Below are 25,637 nucleotides of genomic sequence, written 5' to 3'. Positions count from 1 at the left end.
GGCCCTGATAAGCTTCTTAGAAGGGGTATTAGCAGGGATTGGATATTCTTCCCTGAGATGCCCTTCACTCCCGACCCTGTCTTCAACTGGGATTCCATAAGAGAGCTGGGGGCAGGAGAATGGGGTAGTCCCTGCTGTCTAGCTTCAGACCCACTCTTTGAGAGCCTGCATTTTGACAAGTTTCCAGAACGGAGAAGACACCCAGATGTCCAGGTTTGAAGGTAGGTGATTAAGTAGGACAGTGCCGGCTCAACTCTGTTATATAACACAGGCATACCAGAAAGAGGGAGACCCTCCGAAGCTTCTTTAGGAGATTCAAAGTGTTGAATTTATGGTAAGGGACAGGGTGGACAGGGAGATGGCGGGAAGATAATTATAGGAATCAAGAACAAAGAAGGAGAACCACTAATTTTGTAATCCTTTTGTTCGTCCCTCTTGTGCTTGTTAAGACAATTGCATTTGCATCTCTAGTGTGGTAGCTGGAAAGACTGGGGCACTAGAAGGCTCCTTTGCACTGCTACTCACTAGCTGTGTGACACTGAGCAAGTCACGTCTCTCTGGACCTCAGTTGTTTCTTCTTCTTTTTTTTTAATTTATTGATTTGAGAGAAAGAAACATGGATTTGTTGTTCCACTTATTTATGCATTCTCTGGTTGATTCTTTTATGTGCTCTGATCAGGGATGGGACCCACAGCCTTAATCAGCTGAGCAACCAGGTCTGGGCTGGATCTCAGTTTCCTCATGTCTCAAATGGGGAGTTATACTGAACTGTGTTAGTAACTTCTTCTACCTTTAACCTCCTAAGATTCTATGGGTTACTCATCTCCCTTCCAATAGATTACCTCATAGGCAAAACCGATCATTTCTAGGAACTATTTTGTAATAATCTGAGGACATTGATTGGAGATTTAACAAATATTTACTTGGACTGGGCCTCAGTGCCCTTGATAAATTGAGGATTCTCTGAGGGCCTTTCATGTTCTTTCCTCCTGCGTCCTTATGTAAAATAGCCCTTATGGAGCACTTGATTCTATACAGTGCTTTTCACTGGCCTTGTGTGTTTTACTCTCCCAACATTCCTATGATGTAGGTATTGTTATTACTATTTACATAGCTAGATACTATTATTACTATTGTCATTTCTATTCCATTGAATTATATAATTTAAATTTAACAGATACCATCTATATAATAAAGAGTTAACTGGTTAAACTGAACAGTAAGTTATACTGACCCCTGGCCTTTAGTTTCCCTTCTCCAGATGTCCTTCCAGAGATAATCTTTGCATGATCAATGCATGTATATTATGCCCATTTCACAGATGAGGCCCTGAGGCTCAGCTCGTCCAGGGTGACACAGGTGGCAAGCAGCAGAGCTGGGAATCCAGGTCTTTGACTCCACTCTCCATATTCCTCCTACCACATTACACTGTCTGAGAACCTTCATGACATTAACTTTTTATTTTACTTTCTTTTTAAAATCTTTATTGTTGAAAGTAACATGACATTAACTTTTAAGCTTTATCCTCTCTGGATGATATGGTGGAATTGTTTTAAGTAAGTCTGAAAAAAACACACACACAAAAAAACATGCAGAGTTGTCAGTCTTCCACTGCTGTCTCTTTTTGTCCAGAGCTTAAAACCATGTCTTTTTACTTCCCTTGTGCCTTTAATAAGGTGAGATCTGTGGCCTGGGGCATATGAGCTCCCAGCAATTCAGGCTTGCACTTAGGAGTGCTGCCAGACCTTGGGTGGACCCAGCTCAGGAACCAGCTCAGGCTGCTGGCATGCCTGCACGGCACAGAGGACCCCTAGATGCTCTTTTTCTCCCAAGCAGGCATTGCCCCCTTGAGCGGGGGGCAGAGGTAGTCTTGTTCTAACAGAAACAACTATCTTCCACCACAATGGCCCCTGAATGAAATGATACTCTTTCCAGATGAGGACCCCATCATTCCTCTTAGGGACAGATAACCTCTTTTATTTAATTTCCCCCTCTCTCTAGGTTTGTGGATATCTCTTAGCTGGGCTTCATGGAGAAATCTTCCCTGATCACCAACCTGAACCCCAGAACAACCCCCATCTTTCAGTGAACAGAATGAGAGGCCTTCCGTAACCTGGCATAACTGGCCATCATGGGGAAATTGATCAGGATGGGGATGCAGGAAAGGCGGTTACTCCTGCCAAAACGGCTTCAATGGAGTCGCTTCCTCTTCCTACTGGGAATGTTGATCATTGGTTCCACCTACCAGCACCTGAGGAGCCCTCTGGGCCTCCCCTCACTGTGGGCAGCAGTCTCTTCCCAATACCCTGTAAAGCTGGCCAGCCGGGACCTTCCCAACAATGAGATGATGATGGTGAGCAGTGACCCTCCAAGGGCTAGTTCTGAAATGGAGGGTGAGACACTGGAACCCCAGGGCACAGTGGGCAAGGAGGAAGCAACAACTCGCATAACAATGGAGAACACTCTCAATACACCTAGAAGAATAGCCAACATCTCTCCCACAGTACCTAAGAATAACTACAGCCCAACAGCAGCAGGCACAGACAGAACGAAGGAGAACACCCCAACCAGACCAAGTGGAATACTGAATCACTACACCCCAACTTCAAGCATATCAACAATAAAGAATTATACCCCAGCAACACCCAGGGGAGAAATGAAGCACTATCCCCCAACTCGAGCCAGGGGAAAGGTGAAAAAATACACCCAATCCCCATATGGTAGAATAGTAAACTCTGCCCCATCCACATTCATGACAATGACAAGAAGCCATGGGATCACTCCCAGAACGACAGTGAAAGACATTGAAACTGTGGCAACCTACAAAATATTGGAGACCAGCCCCTCCAAGGGAGTAGTGGAGGAAAGCACCCCAACTACTAAGAGAATAACTGATAAGACTCCAACTTTCCTGATAAATGACATAGAAACAAACATCTTGACTTCTCCTAGGAGTGCAGTGGATAAGAACACGCTGACTAACCCCAGGAGAGTGGACAATAACAGCTCAACCAATCCTCGGAGGTTAGTGGGAAAGAACAACCTAACGACTTTCCAGGGAATAGTTTTAGAGCACACTGCAGCCACCTCTGATGGGCAAGTGACAGTTAGCACCAGGGTTAGGAATCCCTCGTCCAGAACCAGTGCACCAACCACTGGATTATCCTTAGCCACCTTCTGGGGGCTGGCGAAGAAACCTCCCACAGCACCAAGCACCTCAGCAACCCTCAGCATCAGGGCAAATCCGACCACCCAGGTTCGTCACTGTGTGGAGCCAGCTCCAGCCATGCCCACTACCCCCTCCTCCAGCCTGACAACGGCCCCGCTCCCAGAGGCACCCAGTCCCAGTCCCTCGGCGCTGCCCCCCAGCTGGCCAGACCACCCTAAGGCAGAGTACCCCCCAGACGTGTTCAGCGTGGAGGAGCGGAGGCAGGGCTGGGTAGTCCTGCACATCTTTGGCATGATGTACGTGTTTGTGGCCTTGGCCATCGTGTGTGATGAGTACTTTGTCCCAGCCCTGGGTGTCATCACAGACAAGCTGCAGATCTCTGAGGATGTGGCAGGTGCCACATTCATGGCTGCTGGAGGCTCTGCCCCCGAGCTCTTCACCTCCCTCATCGGCGTCTTCATCTCCCACAGCAATGTGGGCATCGGCACAATTGTGGGCTCTGCTGTGTTCAACATCCTCTTTGTCATCGGCACCTGTGCCCTGTTCTCCCGGGAGATCCTCCACCTCACTTGGTGGCCCTTGTTCCGTGACGTCTCCTTCTACATCCTTGACCTGATGATGCTCATTCTCTTCTTCCTGGACAGCCTCATTGTCTGGTGGGAGAGCCTGCTGCTGCTGCTGGCCTATGCCTCCTATGTGCTCACCATGAAGTGGAACAAGAAGCTTGAGCTCTGGGTGAAGGAGCAGCTCAGCAGGAGGCCAGTGGCCAAGGTCATGGCCCTAGGGGACTTCAGCAAGGTAAGAACAGGGTAGCTCAGGTTTTTCTAGCCACTTTGGGGCAAAAGGGTGAGGGAAGGCTGGGACTAAAGAATGGAAAGTGCTGGGTCACACTTCAAGAGATGGGTGCTCTGGTTCCCTTGCTTTTCATTCAACTTTTAGAGGCCTGTCCTCTGCCAGGCACTATTCTGGGGTCTTTGTACGGAGTGACCTTGGTTCACCCCCCCGCCCCCGCCATCATCCTATAAAATGGTTATTACTATGATCCCCCATTGGCAGGAGAAGGAACTGAGGCCTAATGAAATCAAACCACTTGTTCAATGTCACACAGCAAATAGGGGGTGGAGTCAGGATTTGAACCAGGTTGTCTGGCTGGGTCTTTGGAAATGATATTTGAGCTGGGCTTTGGAAAATGTCCAAGGAGATATCAGGCAGGGAAAAATGATAATCTCTTCTATGTGCATGGTGTTTAGAGTTTATCTAGTACCCTTACTTTCATTTAATCTTATTTGTTCACATTCCAGATTTGGAGGGTCTGGTGTCTTGGATGGGGTCCAAGAAAGAAGGGGGAGGGCTGTTTTGGTTTGGTTTTGTTTTTAAAATAGTGAAGATGAGAGCTCCATTCATCCACTGACAAGCCAACGCTAGGTGCCGAGCCCTCTCTCTGTACTGACTGGAGACCAGATACCAGGAGTGCTAACCCTGGGGCTTTCTCCTGTTCCTTTCCAAGAAGTTCTCTGTCCCCATGAGGAGCCTTCCTACTAAATCCATTGCATGATTCAATAACCTGGAAGATTGAATTGGGGGAGTGATTTCTGAAAATTCATCTCAAAGATGTTTATTCAGTGAGACTCCAAAGTGAGGGCACCCTAAGGGAACACAGACCCCATTTATCTCCTGCTCCTAAAGCTAGAGTTTGGGCAAAGGTTGGCTCAGAGCCTGCCTGTGTCAGGTCTCAGTGAAGCCACTGGTGCGAGCAGAATTTTGCGTGCAAAGAGTGGAAGGACTTAGCTACTTAATCCAGAGCAATTTTGATGAGTGGGCAGGATGGAGACAAAGCTCAGCAACATGTCTGGGAGATACATGATGCAAAGGAGATAAAATGTACTTTCTTTAGGATTTTTCAGATAATGTGGTGTTCTGGCCGGAGCACGGAACTGAGAGTTAGGAAACCTGTGTTCTAATCTGATTCTGCCTCTAACTAATTATGTGACCTTGGACAGGTCCCTTCATTTCTTTGGGGGAAAATGAAAAAGTCAAGCTAATCACCAAAAGGTCCTGTTTAGTTATAATATTCATTGATAATGTCCTTTGTCCAAGTGAATTCAGTTCTCGCAGGCCCAGCACAATGGTTATTTGTCTGATCTGATCAACTGAACTCCAATTGCCTTATTTGAAGATTGCCCAAAAAGGAGAAATGTTCTGCTCAAGGTCATACAGCTGGCAGGTATCAGAGCTGGGATCCAGTATCCTAACCTCCCATTCAGCACTATTTCCCACAAGACTACTGCTTCATGAAGCCAGAGACTTAAAAAAAGAAGGGGAGGCTCAGAGTGTCCCATCACTCACTATGAAGAAGCAGGGCCTGCCTCTAATGCGGTTCTCAGGGTAGGCTATGCTGGGGGTGCCCACGGAGCCTGGTACTCTCCTCTGAGGAAAGTATTTACTGCCTGGTAGACACCAGGCCAGCAGTTTTCAAAAGGCCTTGGGCTTGCCTCCCAGTCCTTCATAGTAATTCTGTTTTTATTTTAACTCTGCAAATTCTGAACTTGTCATTTTGTCAGAGCTAGACCATCAAAGCAAAGCTTGCCAATGACGTGAAGCATAATCATGATTTCAAAAGAGAATTTGTAACCTCCTTCTGAGACTTTTCAAGGGCTTCATTGCAGCTGTTTACCAACCAGTGAGAGTGGTGCTATTACAACTCTGTTCTTAGCTATTTGTCAAAACAGATCCAGTATGATTTTTAATGAATAGGATTATGTTTTTAAAAGGTTGAATTACTGGCTATATTTGAAAGCAAATTTATATTTATTTAAAATTAAAAACCTATAGTTTAGACTTCCCAGCACTAACTACTGCCTGCTAAAAATTAGTCCAAATAACTCAAGAATTATACCTGTTTTGAAATGGTTTTTAAAACTGTCTGGATTTGGAGTTTCACCCCAGGTTTCTTCTAGCCAGAGAAAGAAGGAATTGCCTTTGCTTGTATTATTATGCCTATGTTTGACTGGCCAAGACCTATGATCTGGTTAGAGGGAGATCAGTTATCCTGCATTTCACTGACCGCTAGGGAGAAACCATTCTGTTTTGAATTCATGAAGTGATTCTCTGAAAATCCAGTCTTTGTTCTGGAATTCATTTTGGTGGTTTATGCAGGTGTATGTATTTATCCCTGTAAATTATTTTACTTTAAGTATAAAAATCAATATGCTTTGCTCTCTTCCTCACTTTTACTGACTTATTGGTTCACCCCTCTCTCTGACTAATGGATCCCTTCTTTGAACATCACCTCAAGAAGGCAGGAAGCCAGGGAAACGGGGCTCACTTAATCAGCTGTGCTCCAAAGGTGAGGAAGTCAGAGGGAGGTGGGGCAAGGCCAGACAGGGTGATAGGGAGCCAAGGAGGATGGCTGGGGAGGGGAGGTCAGCTGTTTAGTAGCTTAAATAGTCGGAAGAGAAGCGGAGGGCGGTGGGATCTGCTCCTTCTTCTTTTTTTAAAAAATTGTTTTCTTTCTTTTTTAAAAATGTATTTTATTGATTTTTTTACAGAGAGGAAGGGAGAGGGATAGAGAGTTAGAAACATCGATGAGAGAGAAACATCGATCAGCTGCCTCCTGCACACCCCCTCCTGGGGATGTGCCTGCAACCAAGGTACAGGCCCTTGACGGGAATCGAACCTGGGACCTTTCAGTCCGCAGGCCGACGCTCTATCCACTGAGCCAAGCCAGTTGGGGCGAGCTGCTCCTTCTTGGAGAGAAACAGCCTGGGGTGAAGTGTGGAGGGGGCGGCCACACCATCAGGCTCATCATTGCCACTAAATGGGTAACAACCTTTGTATCTACCAAAGGGCTGAGCCCAGGGTCTCATCCCTAGCTGAAGCTCCATAACTATTTGGTTCAATTTCCTCAGGGAACCCTAACAGTTTTGCGAGAGAAAGGAGCGGGGAAGGGAATTCATACTTATGGAGGGCCTATTACAGTGATGGCGAACCTATGACACGCGTGTCAGAGGTGACACGCGAACTCATTTTTTTGGTTGATTTTTCTTTGTTAAATGGCATTTAAATATGTAAAATAAATATAAAAAATATAAGCCTTTGTTTTACTATGGTTGCAAATATAAAAAAATTTCTATATGTGACACGGCACCAGAGTTAAGTTAGGGTTTTTCAAAATGCTGACACACTGAGCTCAAAAGGTTCGCCATTACTGGTCTATTCCATACATACATTATCTCAACAACTTTTCATAAAAACCCCACAAGGAATAGATTGTTATACCCATTTTGCAGATGAAGAAACTGAGAGGCTCAGATAAGATAATTATCTCAGCCAAAGTTACATGGCTAGTTGACTGTCCTTTCCACTGGTTCAGGAGTTTGTATTGAGGAGGAAACTGGTCTTGCAAGGCATGTCAGGCTATAAAAACTGTGAATAATGCACTACCCTGGGTGGGTGGGTGGGGGGGGGATGGGAAGGTCGTTATCGCTGGCCCCAGGACAAGATCATCAACACCTGGGGGCCACAAGCCCACGAAAGGGGGCGGAACCATATCTGCAAGACAAAGACCCCAGAAGGTTATAAAAATCGAAGCCTCTGAGTGTTACTTTACTCAAATGGGGTCCCTCCCTTTCTCTAGGAAGCGTGCTTGGTATTTCTTTGCTCTTCTGTAACAGTATATCTGGGTTTTAACCCAGGTTCCACTGCTAATAATTATCCCTATTACCCTGGGCAAGTTAATGCAATTCAACAAACCTCTATTATTAAGCACTGAAATGAAAATCAGTGTGGGAAATAAAAAGATTGTGTCCCATCCAGTAGAGGGGACAGGCAAAGACAAGAGTATTGTAATAGAGGGGACACTGCAGAGTGCTACAAAGTCACTTTGTTTTTCATCCAGGCCTAAGATTGCCCATCTGAAAAGTAAGTGGGATGAACTAGTGCAGAGGTTGGCAGACTTGTAAAGAGCCAGATACTAAACATTTTAACCTTTGTAAGCCCTATAGTCTGTCACAACTATTCGGTTGTGTGAAAGCAGCCACAGACAGTATGTAATTGAATGGAATGGCCACATGGTGTTTTACAAAGAGCAACAAACTCACAGGTTTTTCCTTTCTAAAGGACTGACTATGTACCCAACTGATACCTGTGGAGTTTCTAAGCTGAAGGACCTTTCACTTTACTTTTTATTCTGCTCTGATAATCTAGAACCAGGATAAAAGTTTTTGGGATGATTCTAATCAGAATTTAATTCAGTATTTTCAGAAAAAATAAATGATGTAGCATCAGATATATAGCAACTATTTTAGAATCTCTGTTTTGACACTGGCTGAAAAAATATTTTAGACAATATTGTCAAACTGATATGTATGGTTTGAGGAATGACCCCAATAAGGAAATAGTAAATGTTTGTTTATCAACACAAACAATCTAACTTAGCTTGCTCTGAAACTTTAGACCTGATTTTGAAGCTCTCAATGTATTTGTTCTGACCAAAAATGGCAAGTGTCTGATCTGCCTTGACTACATATACTCACAGAAAGCAAACAATCAGCAAAACTGAGGCATTAGCCTGGCTGAAAAGTCTTATTTGTATTTGAAGGGTGATGGCCCTTCCTTTAAAAAATATTTTTATTGATTTCAGAGAGGAAGGGAGAGAGAGATAGAAACATCAATAATGAGCCCTAACCGGTTTGGCTCAGTGGATAGAGCATCAGCCTGTGGACTCAAGGGTCCCAGGTTTGAATCCGGTCAAGGACATATACCTTGGTTGTGGGCACATACCCAGTAGGGAGTGTGCAGGAGGCAGCTCATTGATATTTCTCTCTCATCGATGTTTCCAACTCTCTATCCCTCTCCGTTCCTCTCTGTAAAAAATAAATAAAATATATTTAAAAAAAAAAGAGAAACATCAATGATGAGAGAGAATCATTGATCTGCTGCCTCTTGCACTCGCCTACTGGGGATTGAGCCCATAACCTGGGTATGTGCCCTTGACCAGAATCGAACTCAGGACCCTTGAGCAGGCTGACACTCTGTCCACTGAGCCAAACTAGCTAGGGCTGTATTTGAAAGGTGATGGCCCGTCTTTAGAGAGAGAGTTATGAGCTTAGCCAGGGAGGACCAGACATTTGCATGAAATGCTGATTGTGAAGACAGTCCTGTGGGATGCCAGTGGAGAGAAGGGATGCAAGGTTGGGAATGAGTCTGGTGTGGGCCCTTGGAAAACTCCATACTCACATTCTGACCCCCAAATACTTCAGAATCTGAAACTCAAGAGCAGCAACTCTCAACCTGTGGGTCGCGACCCCTTTGGGGGTCGAACGACCCTTTCACAGGGCTCGCCTAAGACCATCGGAAAACACATATATAATTACATACTGTTTTTGTGATTAATCACTATGTTCAATTTGTAACAATGAAATTGGGGGTTACCACAACATGAGGAACTGTATTAAAGGGTGGCGGCATTAGGAAGGTTGAGAACCACTGCTCTGGAGGAAAGTCTGTCACCCTCTCCTAAATGCATCAGGGGCTGTAGTCTTCCTGGCAGAATTGTTTATTAAGCCAACCAACAGGACCCCAAGCAGACAAACCTGGGGCCTCCTTAGGTTTTTTGTCAAGGTTGACATTTACCCCAGGGCTTTCATCAGTGGCCTGTACTGCCAGCTGCCTGCTGAGAAGACAGCGTGAGTGTGGGCAGCTAAGCAGCTCCTGGCCCCTCCTGCCTCTGTGGGTCCTGCCCATGCTAGGCTGCAGGGAATCCACTGTGCTCTCAAACAGCCCATCTAGCCTGGGCTGAGGGGTTCCCTCCTTTAACTCCTTGAATAGTAAGTAGTCAGCTTCCCCTCAGTTGTCAGGAAAAGATGGTAAAAATAGAATTCTCAATTTTAAACTCTTTCCTTTTTTCTTAAACTTTCAGTGTTCCCCTGCTAGTGGGTGCTAGCAGATGACAAAGTGAATACATAAGAAACAAACAAAAATTAACAGAAAACTCAAACACATGATCATGCCTGGTCCAATATCTTATTGTTTTCATGGGTGTGGGTATGCTTGTAGTTGAGATTTTACCTGCATTCATACAACATAGTATATTTTCCACTAATGTATATGATGGGATTAAATATGAAATGAGGTATTCATGGTATTCTACAAAGAACAGCATAGAGTTCCAGATGCTCTGCCACCTATATAAATTGGAAGCCTAAATCCAACAGAACATTTTTTAGTGTGGAGAAGTAGGCATATGGATAAGTAAAATAAATTAAGAAGATAATTTCAGAGTGTGACAAGTACTGTGAAGGAAATAAGCAATGCATGTGATGGGGAGTGACTGTAGGTAAGTCCCCTTTATTGAGAGAGAGAGAGAGAGAGAGAGAGAGAGCGAGGGAAACCTCTTGGAAATAAGTCCATGTAGAGGTCTGCAGAATGACAAGAAGAGAGAGAGAGAGAGAGAGAGAGAGAGAGCGAGCAGGGGAAACCTCTTGGAAATAAGTCCATGTAGAGGTCTGCAGAATGACAAGAAAAACACCCCATATTCCAAAGAATTCCAGAAGAGGAAATAGCATTTGCAAAGACTCAGAGTGAGGAAAGAGCTTGGTGCATTAGAGGAAAGAATTGGAGGCCAGTGTGGTTAGTAAGTAAAGCGATACAGGGTAATGCCAGAAGGAGGGAGGGTGGGGCTGCTTCATCCTGGGGCCCATGGATCAGATATGGAGTTTGGATTGTATTTGAAGCTCAACAGGAGCCATATTTAAAAGATCACTTCCTAACTCATGTGTAGAGAATGAATTGTAGGTGTACAGGGTGGAAGCAGGGAGTCCAGTTAGGAGGCTGTTGTGGACATCCAGTATATATATATCCCCCAAGAGATTTGAGAGATGATTTAAATACAGAATCATCTGGACTTGGTGATGAAGTGAATGCGAAGTGTGAGAGAGCAGGAGAAGTCAAGGTTTTTGCTGGTGCCAGGGAAGACTAGAGGAAGAACAGGTTTAGGGAGACTCAAGAGTTCCCACTCTGGAATGGTGAGTTTTGGTGCCTATGTCACCTTCAAGTGGAATGTCTAAGAAGCAGTTGCACAAATGGGCCTGAAACTTAGGAACAAGGTCTGGACTGGAAACAGAAAGTTGTGAACTACCAGCAAATGTAATTAAAATCAAGGATTGGCTGATGCTACTCTGAAAGAGAAGGAGATAGTCTAGTATTAAGCCCTAAAAAACTTTCATTTGGCAAACATTTATTGAATCCCTTTGTATGAAGCCTGTGTAGGACCTGAGGATACAGTGAGAAAGAAATAAGGTGCAATCCCAGCCCTCAAGGAGCTCAGCCTAGTGAGGAGTGGGAGTTGATCCAAGTTTTGTGGGTCTGGACACTCTAAGAAAAAAATATAAAACCATTGCTACATAGTTAATTACAAGGCCTAGGCAAGGGTTTGTGTATGGGAGAGATGGGTCCAGAAGCTTAAGCTTAATCAGCTCCCTGGTAAATCCTCTTTAGTGTGGAAGAAAGACATGTAAAACTAATAAATACCATATCATGTGTAGAGACACATGTAAGTTCCGAGGGATGTAGTACTACAGAGAGTGGACATCTCAACAGATCAGAGAGTCAGGGAAGGCTTCCTAGGGGAGGTGATGCTTAGTGGAATCTTGAAGGACCAGCAGGAGTTGGCTGGCTGGAGAAGGGGTAGGGAGTCTGCTAGGTATGTGTAAAGGCCAGGGGAATGAGTGTGAAGAGACTGTAACTGCAATGTCCAGTATGGTGACCACTAGCAACATACTGAGCTCTTGAAATGAGGCTAGTCAGCACTATGGAAAACAATATGGATATGACTTAAAAAGTTAAAAATGGAACTGCCTTATGATCCAGTGATTCCACTTCTGGGTATATATCTGAAGAAACCCAAAAAACTAATTTGAAAGAATATATACACCCCTATGTTCATTGCAGTGTTATTTACAATAGCCAAGCTATGGAAGTAACCCAATTGTCCATCAATAGACAAGTGGATAAAAAAAGGACTGTGATATTGGTATATATATATATATATATATATATATATATATATATATATATATTATGCATCCATTAAAAAGAATGAAATCTTACCATTTGTGACAGTATGGAATGACCTCCTAGAGCAGTGGTTCTCAACCTTCTGGCCCTTTAAATACAGTTCCTCATGTTGTGACCCAATCATAAAATTATTTTCATTGCTACTTCATAACTGTAATGTTGCTACTGTTATGAATCGTAATGTAAATATCTGATATGCAGGATGGTCTTAGGTGACCCCTGTGAAAGGATCGTTTGACCGCCAAAGGGGTCGCAACTCACAGGTTGAGAACCGCTGTCCTAGAGGGTATTATGCTAAGTGAAAAAAGTCAGTGAGAGAAAGACAAATACCATATGATTGCACTTACATGTAGAATCTAAAGAGGAATGTACTAGTAAATGAACAAAACAGAAACAGACTCATAGAGTACAGACTAATGATTTCCAAAGGGGTGGGGGTTCCAGAGGGGGACTGGATAAAAAAGGTGAAGGGATTGAGAAATATAGATTGTTATTTACAAAATATTCATGGGAGTGTAAAGTATAGCATAGGAAATAAAGTCAATAATATTGTAATAACTATGTATGGTGCTGGTTGGGTATCAGAAATATTAGGGGAACCACTTTGTAAAGTATATGATTGTCTAACCACTATGCTATACATCTAATCCAAAATAATATTGAATGTAAACTGTAATTGAAAAAAATTTAAAAATAAAGGTATGTTAAGGTTGACATTTATGTATAAAAAAAGAAATGGGACTAGTAGGCATAATAAAAGAATGGAATCTTACCATTTGCAACAGCATGGATGAACCTAGAGGGTATTTATGCTAAGTGAAATAAGCCAGTCAGAGAAAGACAAATATGATATGATTTCTCTTATATATAGAATCTAATAAACAAACAAATGAAATACAAACAGACTTATAGATAGAGAACAAACTGACAGCTGTCAGAGGGAGTTTAGGGGCTGGGTGAAATAGATGAAGGGATTAGGCAAGCAAGCAAGCAAACAAAAAACCTCATAGACACAGGCATTAGTTTGGTGATTATCAGAGGGAAAGGGGGTGGGGAGGTAGAAGAAGGTAAAGGGGGGATAGGTGGTGATGGAAGGAGACTAGACTTGGGGGGTGAACGTACACTACAATATACAGATGCTGTATTATAGAATTTTATACTCGAAACCTATATTATTTTATTAACCAACTAGAGGCCCGTTGCACAAAATTCATGCACTGGTGGGGGGGTGTCTCTCAGCCCAGCCTTACCTTCTCCAATCTGGGACCCCTTGGGCGATGTCCAGATGCCGGTAGTCAGACATCCCTCTCACAATCCGGGACTGCTGGTTCCCAACTGCTTGCCTACCTGCCTGCCTGCCTGATTGCCCCTAACTGCTCCCCTGCTGGCCCAGTCGCCCCCAACTGCTCTCTTTCAGGCCTGGTAGCCCTGCAAGCCTGATTGCCCCCTAACCACTCTCCTGCCAGCCTGATCACCCCTAACTACTCCCCTGCTGGCCCAGTCGCCCCCAACTGCCCTCCTTGCAGGCCCGGTAGCCCTGCACTGCCCTCCCCTGCAGGCCCAGTTGCCCCCAACTGCCCTCCCCTGCAGGCCTGGTCCCCCCGAACTGCCCTCCCCTGCAGTCCTGGTTGCCCCCAACTGCCCTCCCCTACCAGCCATCTTTTGACCACATGGGAGCAGCCATCTTGTGTGAGGGTGTGACAGTCAATTTGCATATCACCTCTTTATTATATAGGATATAACCCAAATAATTTCAATAAAACATTTAAAAAATGAAATGGGACTAGTAATAATTACTGCAAGTATAAAATACACACTGGGTTTCAAGGGCTTAGTATAAAAAATGTAAAATATCTCATTAATATTTTAGATATTAATTACATTGAATTATATTTTTGATATGTTAGGTTAAAGTATATTATTAAAATTAATTTTACTTGTGCTTTTACTTAAAAAAATTAAAATTATATATGTGGCTTGCATTCTATTTCTATTGGACAGATCTGGACTGGAGGTAAGCAGGAGGCTGGTGTGTGCTCAGCTTAGGAGTCTGTGCTCCCTTTTAAGGACAGTGGCCCCAGGATGCAGTGGAGGGACATGATGTGCTTTGCTCTGAAAATCACTGGCTAAGGGGTGGAGAATGAACCAGAAGGAGAACAGATCAGAAGTCAGGAGCTGTTGCAGAACTGTAGGCAGGAGAGTGGAAAGATGAGGCCAAATTTGAGGACTTGCATGAACTAGGTCTCACAACTAGTTGGATGTGGTCTGTGAGGGAGAGGGAGGAATTTGGGTAGACTTGTGGGTGTCCAGTCTAGACAAATGAGTGGATCAGGGTGCAAGCCTATACTCAATGAAGGGATAAAGTGAAGTGTCCCCAACTAGAGTGTAACCTGGGTGAAGGACTCAGACCAGGGGTTCAGTAAATATTTGTTGAAGAATGTTTTTAAAAAATCAGACTAAAATGTGTGGTTCAGGAAATGTGTCAGGGATTGTGTCTAGAAGGGGAGAGGTAAATGATTAGCTAACTGCTACATTAGTGGGAGATAGAAATTGAAAATCAAGAGGACAAGCCCCCTGAGGGGCTACCAGGTTTCTATGAACAGTTGCAAGGGATCCCATTGCTCATTCTCAGCAAGATGCTTCCCTGGGGGCTTGGCTGGCATGGAAACATTTTCTTCAGTTTCCTTAGCCCCACTGCTAATTTTCATGAGGAGAAGGAAAAGGTGGGGTGATGATGCTGAAGAAAGAGGAGGGAGAATGGTGTGGTGTGAGAGGTGGATGTGGGAATGTGTTTATAATAAGGCGTATACTGAGAACACCTGCTTGCCGGTACTGTACCCATAAATGTACCCACCAGCATTACCCAAATGTAGACAAACATTCACATCCATTTACTTGAATAATTTGAAACTGAGCCACTAGGGAATATAGGTTTGACCTCATTTTCGTATGCTTGAGAAAAGAAATGTAATTTAGTAAAAAACTAAACAACCAAAAACCTTGAATGGAGATTAGGAGATTGGGATTGTCACTATCTTTGTGAGTACAGGCAAGTCACAGAATGTCCCTGCATCTTTTTTCTCATCTATTAAAATAGCAGTAATAACACTAGTCTTGTTTATTTCACAGTTAGTAGTATCGAATGAGGAACTGGCTGTGAAAGGCTTTAGAAAGTTAGAAGTGTGTACTGAGGTTAGAAGATATATATACAATGAACCCATAGAAAAGTATTTTGTCTTGAATAAATCTCAATTGCAGAGAAATCAGTAGGCATGGGCATCATGAGACAAAAGTGGGTCTCTCCTGCTCCTCTGTGGACAGAACCAGCCATCCCAAAGGGTAGCCTGGTCCCTCATCATTCTTTGCCTCCAAGAACTCATTGAATGAACATTGGTTATGATAAGTAGGGAGATGTCTGGGCCAGTGGGGGTCAGTGCGGTAGACTCCAATATCCCAGTAATCTTACAGGTATGTCATGAAAGAGTCAGGGGATTTGTTCAGAGAATCCACAGTGCTCCCCTTCATATTCAGATTGGTTATTTCTATTCTGTTACATCATTTGTGAGACAAACATGATAACCACTAAATTATGGAAACATGACTCATTAATTCATTTGTTCATTAATTCATTGATTCATTCATTCAGCCTGTATCCAAGCTTTCAAACCCCCACCCCCCATCCTTCAGAGCTTACCCAAATTCTACCTATTTCAGGAAGCCTTCCTTGTCCATCTCAGCACAGCACATTTATCAATCCCTCTAATTTCTTGAAACACATTTTGCTTTGTCATGTGCTTGTGCTATCATGTGTCTTGATTCCTTTCTGGACATAGATTCCATGTCCTAAACATCTGTGTATCCCTACAGTGCTAGCACAGCACCATGTAAACAAGCAGGTGCTCAGGAAATAAGAACTGAGTGAATGAACATGTTGGGTGGATGGATGAGGGGGTAGCCCTGGATTCACCAGTATTCACAGTATTTTCCATATTTTCTGAGCTGGACAGAGAAGGGAGTGTAGTAAGTCCAGTTCTGGTTCTGGCCATGGAGGTTATTGGGGTGGAAGAGGCAACTGGAAGGCAAGGACAGTTACTGGGGCAGCCAATGGTGACCCTGCTGCCTGAAGATGGCACTGGAGGCCAGTTGGGAGTAGCTACTCACTCACCTGCAGTGAGCACCTACTGTGTACAAGACACAGTTCAAGACACAGTTCAAGACACAGAACAGAGATGGCTGTACCAAAAGTTCATTGCATGGCCAAAAATATATATGTGAACATTTAAACAGTGATTTAAAAAAAAGTTAAAATGACAGTAAATGCAAAATGGCAAGATAGTGGTCCAGATAGTACATACCGTGGGCTTAATGAGCCTTCAGCTTGATTTTCTAGGGCTGTTTCCCAGTGGGCTGCCCTGCAGCTTCACCAGCACTTATTTGTCTACAGAGCCAGATTTTGGTATCACAGAATGTGCTACTGTTGTTTTAAAGCTTTTGAGGAGAGATGTAGCAGAGTGAGCTGAAGTGAGGGTGAGGTGGATGGGGCCATTTGGGAAAGTTTTATATCTGAAAATTTGGCATACAGAGGGACGGAGAAGGCATGAACAAGGGAATAGGAGTTGGAATAGATTAGGTATATATATATATTTTAATATATTTTATTGATTTTTTACAGAGAGGAAGGGAGAGAGATAGAGAGCTAGAAACATCAATGAGAGAGAAACATCGATCAGCTGCCTCCTGCACATCTCCCACTGGGGATGTGCCCGCAACCCAGGTACATGCCCTTGACCGGAATCGAACCTGGGACCTTTCAGTCCGCAGGCCGACGCTCTATCCACTGATCCAAACCGGTTTTGGCAGATTAGGTATATTTAGAAGACATTTCATTCATTAATTTATCAAATATTTATTGAACCCTTGCAGAGTTTTTGTGCTGGACACACATGGTAAATGAAATAGGCAGTCTATCTTCAAGATGCTAGTGGGGCAGTAGATTTATTTGCATATTTGCTAACATACATATAACACAAATAACACATACATATAACAAAGTGGGGAAAGTGCTATGAAGGAAAAGAATAGAAGTCTATAAAAGAGAATTAGATGGGCACCCCATAATGAAGGTTTCAAGTTGGGTAAAAAGGATGGCACATTTGAAGGACCAGAAGACGGGTGGTGAGTGGACACATCTGGCTGGGAATGGTGTATGCAGGCTGAAGCCAGGCTGTGGAAGGCCAGGTTGTCTCTGCTGAGTTTCTGTGTTCCAGCCTGAGGGCTTCCTGGAGAGAGGGAAATAGGGAGAAAGAGTGACTGTCTCTCCAAACACCTTGTGACTCCTGTCCCCGTTTGCAGCCAGGTGATGGGGCAGTGGCGATGGATGAGCTACAGGAGAACAAGAAGCTGAAGGTGGGTGCCATGTAGAGTCTGCGCAGTGAGGACACTGCAGGGTCTCACAGGACAGCCACAGACTCAGGGCACTGTGGCCCTGATGCCGAGGATCTTGGGCGGGGCTCAGGCCTGGGAAGCTCCTGGGAGTGCTGCCAGGCTGAGCCTGGGAAGGAGCGAGGGACTCTTGGCCCCATGTGGCCTGGGAGGAGGTGCTGGTTTGGGAGCTGGAATGTCACTGCTTGCTTTGCCACTAGCTCGCTGTGTGAGCTTGGGCCTCAGATTCTGTATCTGTAAATGACTGGACTAGATGAACTCAAGTCTAACTTTACAGCCCCCAGCATGCCATGATTGACCAAAAGCCTAATTACCTGTGGCTTTGGAATGCCCACAACTAAGAGAACCATCAGAGGGCACTGGGGCAGAGGAGCCTGAGGTTTGTGAAAAAATGTCTTAGCTGCCTTTGGCCTATGGGGTATTTGGGAAGAAGTATGGGGACCTTAGAGAGAGGCTGGGCCTACTAGATAAAAGGAAACCTCCCCATCCAAAGAAAATCCCTAGACCAGGTGTAGAGTACTGTGTTACCACAGCCACTAGATGGCAGAAGAGTTCAGAGCCAGAGGGATGGGGAAGGTAAAAGTGGGAGGGTAGGTTATGGAGGTGTGGGGCGTGGGGTGGGGTGGGTCAGAGGGACTCAGCAAGTGTTTGTCTGTCTTTGGATGCTCCCTTGTAAATCTGTGTGTGTCACATCTGTGTCTGCAGCTATAGATGTGAGGATGTGTGTGTGCCTGTGAAGATTCTTGAGCACATGGGTAGAAAAAAATCTGAATTGGGAATTAGAAGGCCTGGGTGCTAGTCTTGACTCTTTAATTTACACCCCACATCAACATGTTGAGTTTTCATTTCCTTTTCTGTAGAAGGGATCTCAGTTCCTTGTCTGTGGGAGTGGGGCAGTAATAAAGCACCATGATGCGGTTTGTGGACTGCGAAGGGCTGTGCCCATGTGCAGTCTGCTGTGTGGTGTGTGGGTGAGCGTGTGCTTCTATGGGGTGTGCTTGGGGAGATGGAAAAACGCTTGGCAATGTGGTGTCCTCAGTACCCATTGCTGCTCCCTTTTGAGACCTTAGGGAATTACTCAGTATGTAGAATTAGTTAGTCATGGGAGAGTTGAGAGGAGTTGAGAAGAAAGAGTGTAACTCCTGGTTAATGTGAAGGACAAGGTGAGGCCAGAGAAACACTCCTGTGCTTTCCCTCTGATCTCTCCGGGAGGGAGGCAGTGTTCAGCGAGGCCCTTGGGTGGCTTCCCACCTGGCTTGGGCAGGGGCCCACTGAGGCCTGTGCTGCTCTCTCCTGCTCAGCTCCCGTCCGTGCTGACCCGAGGGAGCAGCTCAGCCTCTCTGCACAACAGCACCATCCGCAGCACCATGTACCGGCTCATGCTCCACAGCCTGGACCCTCTTGGGGAAGGTAAGCAAGGCCTCCCCAGACCTGCGTGGTCTCCCTGTCCACTCCTTCCCTCCTGCAGCTGGACAACAACTGGGACCTGCAAAACGGAGGCAGTGGGTGGGTTGAGGGGAGGAGTGGGAAGAGAGAGTTAGCAGAGGAGAGTGGGTGGCAGTCAGTCTGGGAGACAGGGTAGAGACGAAGACACGGAACTCACTGGGAGAGGAGAGGGCCCCAAGGAGCCAAGGCCTTTAGGCATCCACATTCCTCTGTTTCCCTGCCTCCCTGTCCTCTCTTGTAAAAGGAGGAGGTTCAGCTGCAGATAGTGAGGCCATGATGCTGTGTGCCCCGCATGGGTTATGTGGGGGCTGCCCTCAGTATCTTCTCTGTGCAGCCCGCCACCGAGTCTCCTCCAGGCAGCTTGGCTCAGGCTGACTGGCCAGGGTCGCTTCCGGGGGAAGCTCCTGTAGGTGCTAGAAACTGGTGTTCTGGGAAGACTGCCAACCCTCCCCCTCAGTCAGGAATCCCAAAGGATATCCTGGGAGCTGCCAGGACCACTTCTGGGGGTGGTGAGGGTCCAAAGTGCAGTGGGAGCTGATGTCCAACTTCACAGATGATTTGGCAGCTGAGATTCTCACCATCCTTCTTACCAGTTCCTGCCTTCTGGCCTCCCTCTCCAAAGAGCTGCCCCTAACACGATTCTCAGGCCCCCACAGGCACCCCTCCAGGCAGGAGGCCCATCAAGGGAAGGTTGGCTTTTGGGCAGAAGCCACGGGTTGTGGTTGCAGTTGGACAGAGGGCTGAGGACTGAACTGTATATGACATTAGAGACTGACCCTTGAGCCCCAAGGAGCACCCTGACTGAGATTCCTGGTTCAGGGACACATTTTTAGGGCTCAGAATTCCCTCAGGCCCTTAAGTATCTTCTTCAGACACAATATTGGGACTGTGGGTATTTGAAACAACTATGTTGTACTGTGAAAGCAGACTCAAAGACAAGGTGATCAACCCCTCCTTAGCAAATCCTCGAGGTGAGCCCTGGCGGACACTTGAGTAAGACCTCCTGCAGCGCCAGCTCCAGAAGCAGTCCCGCTGGGGTTCTGAGAGCGAGTCTGCAGCCCCTGGCCACCTGTGTGCTATACGTGTGGCTGTGTCATGAAGGAAGCTGTGTCTCTGGGCCATGCTGGGCCACTCCTCCAGGAGTTACTGACTCTGGCAAAGCCTTAAAGATGAAGACTTCTCCTCAATGGGACCACAGGGCCCCCTGCCTGGGCCGCTTCCACCACTCACAGCCGCCAGCTGGCCTGCTTGTCCCGACAGGATTATGTGATGTCCAAGCCAGGCCGAGGTCAGAGGAGATTGATACTAAGGAGATGATCCTCTGTGCTGAGCTGAGAGGCATGTGAGGAAACCAGCTCTGGGGGAGCCAGCAACTGTCATCCCAGGGAAGACAGTCCTGCATGGTCCACGGTGTGCCGGTGTGGCATGGAGTGGCCCTCGCTGTGAATGACTGCTGGCATACTCTGGGGTACAGTCCTGCCCAGGGAAGCCAACCCTGATTCTACACTGTGAGATTACATCCAGGAGGGGCTGTGACCGCACAGGACTGTGATGAAGGCCTTTGTTCCCAAGACTTTCCAGATACATGTTTGTGTTTCCATGTGCTGTTTCCAATGGCTGTCCAGATGTTTCCACCCTTGTCAGGTGTTCCAGCTCTTCCACAGAACTGGTCTGAACTCTCACCCTGTGAAGAGGATCCAATGATCCCCATGCCTCTTCTGTGTGTGTGTGTGTGGGGGTGGGGTGGGGTGGGGGGCGGAGAGAGAGGGGTCTCATAGTTGGCCTGCTTTTCTTGGGGGCATGAGAAGTGAGAGGGTAGGGTGGGTGAGGAGGGATGAAAAGGAAAGAGGAGAACTTGGTTTTATTGCCAGTCCCTCCAGCTAACAGTTGGCAGATGTTCTCAGTGCCAGGACTCGAACCAGGGGAGCCCCTCTTTGACCACAGCTACGTGTCGCTCAACAGAAGATGCCAGTGCTTGATTCCTGTCAACGGGGCACTGGACTTGTTTGGATGAAGGAGGCGTTGGAGTGCCCACTTCCTGACATCTCAGTCCTGACAAGGACCTCCTGGGCAGGCCCACCAGGAAACTTCAAGGGATCACACATGCCAGGGCAGTGGAGCCCGTTACCAGAGGTGCTGCAGCTGGAACCTACTGTGAGAACGTAGGAGACAGGCTGAGAGGAGGAAATTCCAGACCTGTTAATGTTTCCTGCCCATCAAGGCTGAGCTTGATCCACCCAGTTTTCCAGATTGCACCTGCTCATCCCGTCTGGATCATGGACTAGAGGACCCTCAGGGTCTAACCCAAACCCTCTGGAACATGGTGCCCCATTGCTGCAGACTCAGTGGGACAGCTGCTCTCAACTCCTGTGTCAGCTCATCATTATCGTCATAGCTAAACCTGATGCAGTGCTTTCTAGGTGCTAGGCACTGTTTTAAGCAAGTCGATGTATCAATTAATTTATTCCTTCAACAAGTCTGTCAGATTTTACAGATGAAGAATCTGAAGGACAGAGAGGTTAAGGAATCACTCAGCTCAGTCCATGGCTAGCAAGTGGAAGAACTGGGATTCAAATCGAGGTTGTCTAGTTTCAGAATCTGAGCTAAGATAATATTTAATTGCAGCAATTACAGTATTTTTATTTATTTTGTCTCGCAGATCCCCACATTGTGTGTATCATGGTGTTGCCTTTTTAGAGAAGGGACACTGAGGCTTAGAGAGGATACACAGGTTTTCCAAGGTCACCCAGAGTTCACAGGGCAGAGCCAGCGTGGGATGCAGAATAGACTCCAGGGCACCACTTTGTTCTGTCATGTGTATCATTATCCTCACCTTCCCACACTACACAGCTGTGAGGGGGACCTTCATGGCCCCTGCACCTCAGTCTCTGTGCCTCCCACCTGAAATGATACATGGAAAGCACTTTGCATGTCTCCTGGATCACAGTCACACTGAAAGAGTTGCCCTCCCCATTTTTCTTGCCTGGAAACCAGGGCAGCACCATTCTGAGCACAGTGCTCTGTGGGCCTCCAGGAAAGCATGTGCACAGGGATCTGGAACGGGGCCCTGTGTGGGTTCCAGGTGTCTGGGGTCAAAAAGGGTGTGGTGAGCAGCTACTTCCCCCTTGCCACTGAGAGGGAAGGCTCAGGAATATGGCCACCAGCAGTGCCCCTGCAGTTATAGCAAAGCGTATAGTAGATTTATAGAAAGTAAGCTGTAAAGGCCCTTACACATAATCTAGTCCAAGGATGTAATCATTTCTCCATTCCCTGCCCATTGCAGATACCTCCGATCAATCTTGGCACTCTCCTACAAGACCTGGATGAGGATTCTCCTCAATTCAGGACTCAGGAAGCCATCACTTGGGCTCACAAAGGAATTAAACCCTATCTGTTGCCCCCAACACTAACCATGTTATTTTACCAGAAAGAAAACAGGGGAAGTGACTTGCCCAAGGTCACAGCCAGTTAGTGACAGTGCAGGGAATGTAAGACAAAAGTTGGGAACTGGGCACCATGACAGGCCTAGTAGGACTAGAATCCAGACATCATAACTCCCAGGCCAGCCTCTTCCCATGCACTTGAGCTGCTCTGGTTGCTAGTCCACCAGCCTAACTGAGGGTGTGGCGGCGATACTTTGGTCCCAGATATGCTTCCTTTTTCATTTGCAGCACAATCCTCCAAGAACAGGGATGAGGAGAGCTTGAATGAGGCCAAAGGAGAAAGCAAACCAGAAGGTGAGAGGATGGTGAGACCAGCATGTTTTCTCCTGTACCTTCCTTCCTCCTATCTGCCGAACTGAGGCAGGGCTCTTGGCCTCTCTGAGCCAGTCAGCTGGAGTGGTGATCTGGTGCTGCCTGCACTTTGCTGTAGTCCAGGGTCCCTCTTCCCCAGGGAGTCCCGTACTGTTCCCTCCATATCTCCTTACATGGGGTAGGCAAGGCGAGGCTGAAGGTTGTTGACTCCCACTTCTGTTTTTGCTGAATCTTGTCCCAAATTAGACTATATTGGACTCTAGTTCTTCTTCCTGCCACTTCTACAAAAGGATAGTTCTGCTAGGGATTGGCCCGAGACCAGGAACCCCAGTGAGGAAAGGCCACCAGGGGTCTGGTGACACAGAAATCCAGCATCTGTGTGGCTGCTGGGACAGGGAGTGTGAGACAGCTACTGCCCTGTGGGCTCTATACTGCACAACAGGACTACCTGTTGTACTCAGTAACCCTTGGAGGGAGGTAGAGCAGCAGTGGTTGTTCCCATTCTATAGACAACGGAGGCTCAAGAGGTCAAGTGACTTTCCCAAAGCCACACAGCCAAGAAGCGAAAGAGCCTGTACCTAAACCCAGCTCTCCAGACTTGCCAAGGCTTCCTAGCTGCTGTCTTTGAAATCATTAGGATCCTCTCCATGCAGCTGGTAGGGGGAAAGGTCAGACCCTTAGGGCTGGGGCTTTACCCTCTCTCTGTTCCAGTTGCCTATGCTGGCCAGGATGGAAATGTCTGCGAATACAGAAGGAGCAAGGATTGCCATTTCCCAGCCATCCTCTCATCTGTACATATCTCTGTGGAAAGGACAATAACAGTTCACATCACAACATTTTACTTTTTCTATCAACAAGAAATCCCCCTTCTGAGATCCGGAAGTGGACAAGTCCAATAGCCTTGTAGCCACTCACATCAGTCTCTATTAGCTGCCCTCAACACCTGGTACTCTTCTGACCTATCCCGTGTTTATCCTTTAAAGAGGAGGAGCCAACCAAGCTCCCTGCGGTCAAGGTCACACCAGCCCCTGCTCCAGATGTCAAGGGAGACCAGGAGGAGGATCCTGGCGGCCAGGTAGGCACAAGCCTCTTCCCAGGTAGAGGAGTGTGAGAGACCCAGGGAAGGACTTGTTGACCAAAAAGTCTTCCTTCCTGAAGGTCTGAGTTTCATTCTTCTGGGGTAAGCATTGCGAAGATGAGATACTTCATGGGGCCAGTTAATTCACCATTACACCTGAGTGTGAGTCAGAGAACATATATAAGAATGTGTTGCCAACTGTCACATGCTGTAAAAACATAAGAAAAAACTGTTAGGGGTCTCCCAGCAACTTAGGGATGGTGAGACCAGTCAGCTCAAAATGCCATGGGAGGGTGCTGGGGAAAGGCCTGGGGACCTTCCAAGGCATCTTGGCCTTGTCCATTGGGCTTCCTGGGTTCTGATACTGCTGTCTTTACAGCCTCAGCCTCTCCCACCTGCTACAGCCAAACTGGACTTCTTGTCTCCATGCTTTTCTACCTGGGCCCAGACGGTTTCCTCCCCCTAGAACAGGGGTGGGCAACCTTTTTGTGAGTGCGTGCCAAAACCAGCAAAATCTCTGACTCAAAATTCTTCTGTGTGCCAACCCTAATTTTTTGAGAACATATTATGCCTACTTGATATCTCTTAAGGTGTACATATGTGAAGAACCTTGAAGAAATAATAAAATTCATTCGAGCGACAAAAAAAGTATATGATGATGAAAAATATTTATTTTTTAATGTATACATGTTATGTAAAATTATTTATTTATCTAAGATGCACCTACACTGAATTTATCTGAAAAATAAAAAAGTCGATATTAAGAAAAAAATTGTCAATGGAAGATTATAAGAGAGGGTTTCGCGTGCCAGCAAAAGACGAGTGCCAGGGGTTGCCCACCCCTGCCCTAGAATGCCTTTTCCTCCTTCTTCAGATACCCTAACCTGCCTCCAGGCAAGTGCCTTTGCCATAAGGCTTCCCCACCGTCCAATCTGAATGCCTATGGTACATTGTTTCTCTCCCAGGGCTCTTACACTGCCTTCCTTGTACTCTGTCTCTTGTTTCCCCTGCTAGGTGGTGAGGTTCCTGAAGGCAGGATCCAATTCTGAGTCATCTCTGTTTCTCCCACAGAGAGAAACTCAGGGCACAATAAGGGTCGAGTGACTGGCAATAAATTAACAATCAGTTTGCAGGTTCCATTGCTGTTTTTTGTTTTTTTAAAACTTGACACTCAGAAGCACTCAATTATATCTTATCCTTAAGCCAGCAATTTGGGTTCAGTGTCTAAGACATTTTCATAGTATCATGAGTGTCCCGAGTAGGTCCCGGACAGCCAGCTCAATTAAAAGGGATTAAGAGGAACCCCAGCGCAGGAAGTGAAGGTTGGTGTCACTAGGAGCTGGACCTAGGCCTGAGAAGGTATCTGTGACCCTGGAGGCTTCTCATTCCATGTCTGGCTCTCCCTCACATCCCCTCCTCTGTGTGCATGCTTTCCTAGTAGCCTGGCTCCATTTGCTTCCTTATTAGCTCACACAGCCCTAAAATACTACCCTAGTTCTCTAGTCTACGGGGGGGTGGGGGGGGGGTGGGGGGGTGGGATCAACCAGTGATTGGCTCCTAGTCACAGAAGAGAGAAAATTTGTTTAAACCAGGTCATGGGGCAGGGATCCAGCCTGTGTCCAATCAGCTGTGGCAGGGAAAGGTGGGGTGCTTTGACTTCAACAAGGAAGAA

At 46.2% G+C, this 25,637-nt stretch overlaps 1 protein-coding gene across 3 annotated transcripts in view; it reads left to right on the top strand.

Moving 5' to 3' along the window:
* Positions 1-25,637, top strand: part of SLC24A1 (solute carrier family 24 member 1) — a 35,605-nt gene that overhangs the window by 2,512 nt on the left and 7,456 nt on the right. For 2 of the 3 annotated variants that reach the window (XM_070420652.1, XM_070420646.1), the window contains exons 2-6: positions 2,002-3,967; positions 17,597-17,650; positions 18,988-19,096; positions 22,804-22,869; positions 23,871-23,962. In XM_070420652.1, the coding sequence (XP_070276753.1) occupies positions 2,132-3,967; positions 17,597-17,650; positions 18,988-19,096; positions 22,804-22,869; positions 23,871-23,962 (2,157 nt within the window). In that variant the 5' untranslated portion in view covers positions 2,002-2,131. The remainder of the gene's footprint in view (positions 1-2,001; positions 3,968-17,596; positions 17,651-18,987; positions 19,097-22,803; positions 22,870-23,870; positions 23,963-25,637) is intronic. The other variant, XM_070420662.1, reaches the window with a different exon arrangement.

The sequence above is a fragment of the Myotis yumanensis genome, unplaced genomic scaffold, assembly GCF_028538775.1.
Source record: "Myotis yumanensis isolate MYYU_CA2020_CCGP unplaced genomic scaffold, mMyoYum1.0.hap1 SCAF_1, whole genome shotgun sequence".
Lineage (NCBI taxonomy): Eukaryota > Metazoa > Chordata > Mammalia > Chiroptera > Vespertilionidae > Myotis > Myotis yumanensis.
Note: the sequence above shows the minus strand (reverse complement) of the source record. Positions and strands in the feature narration are given on the sequence as shown.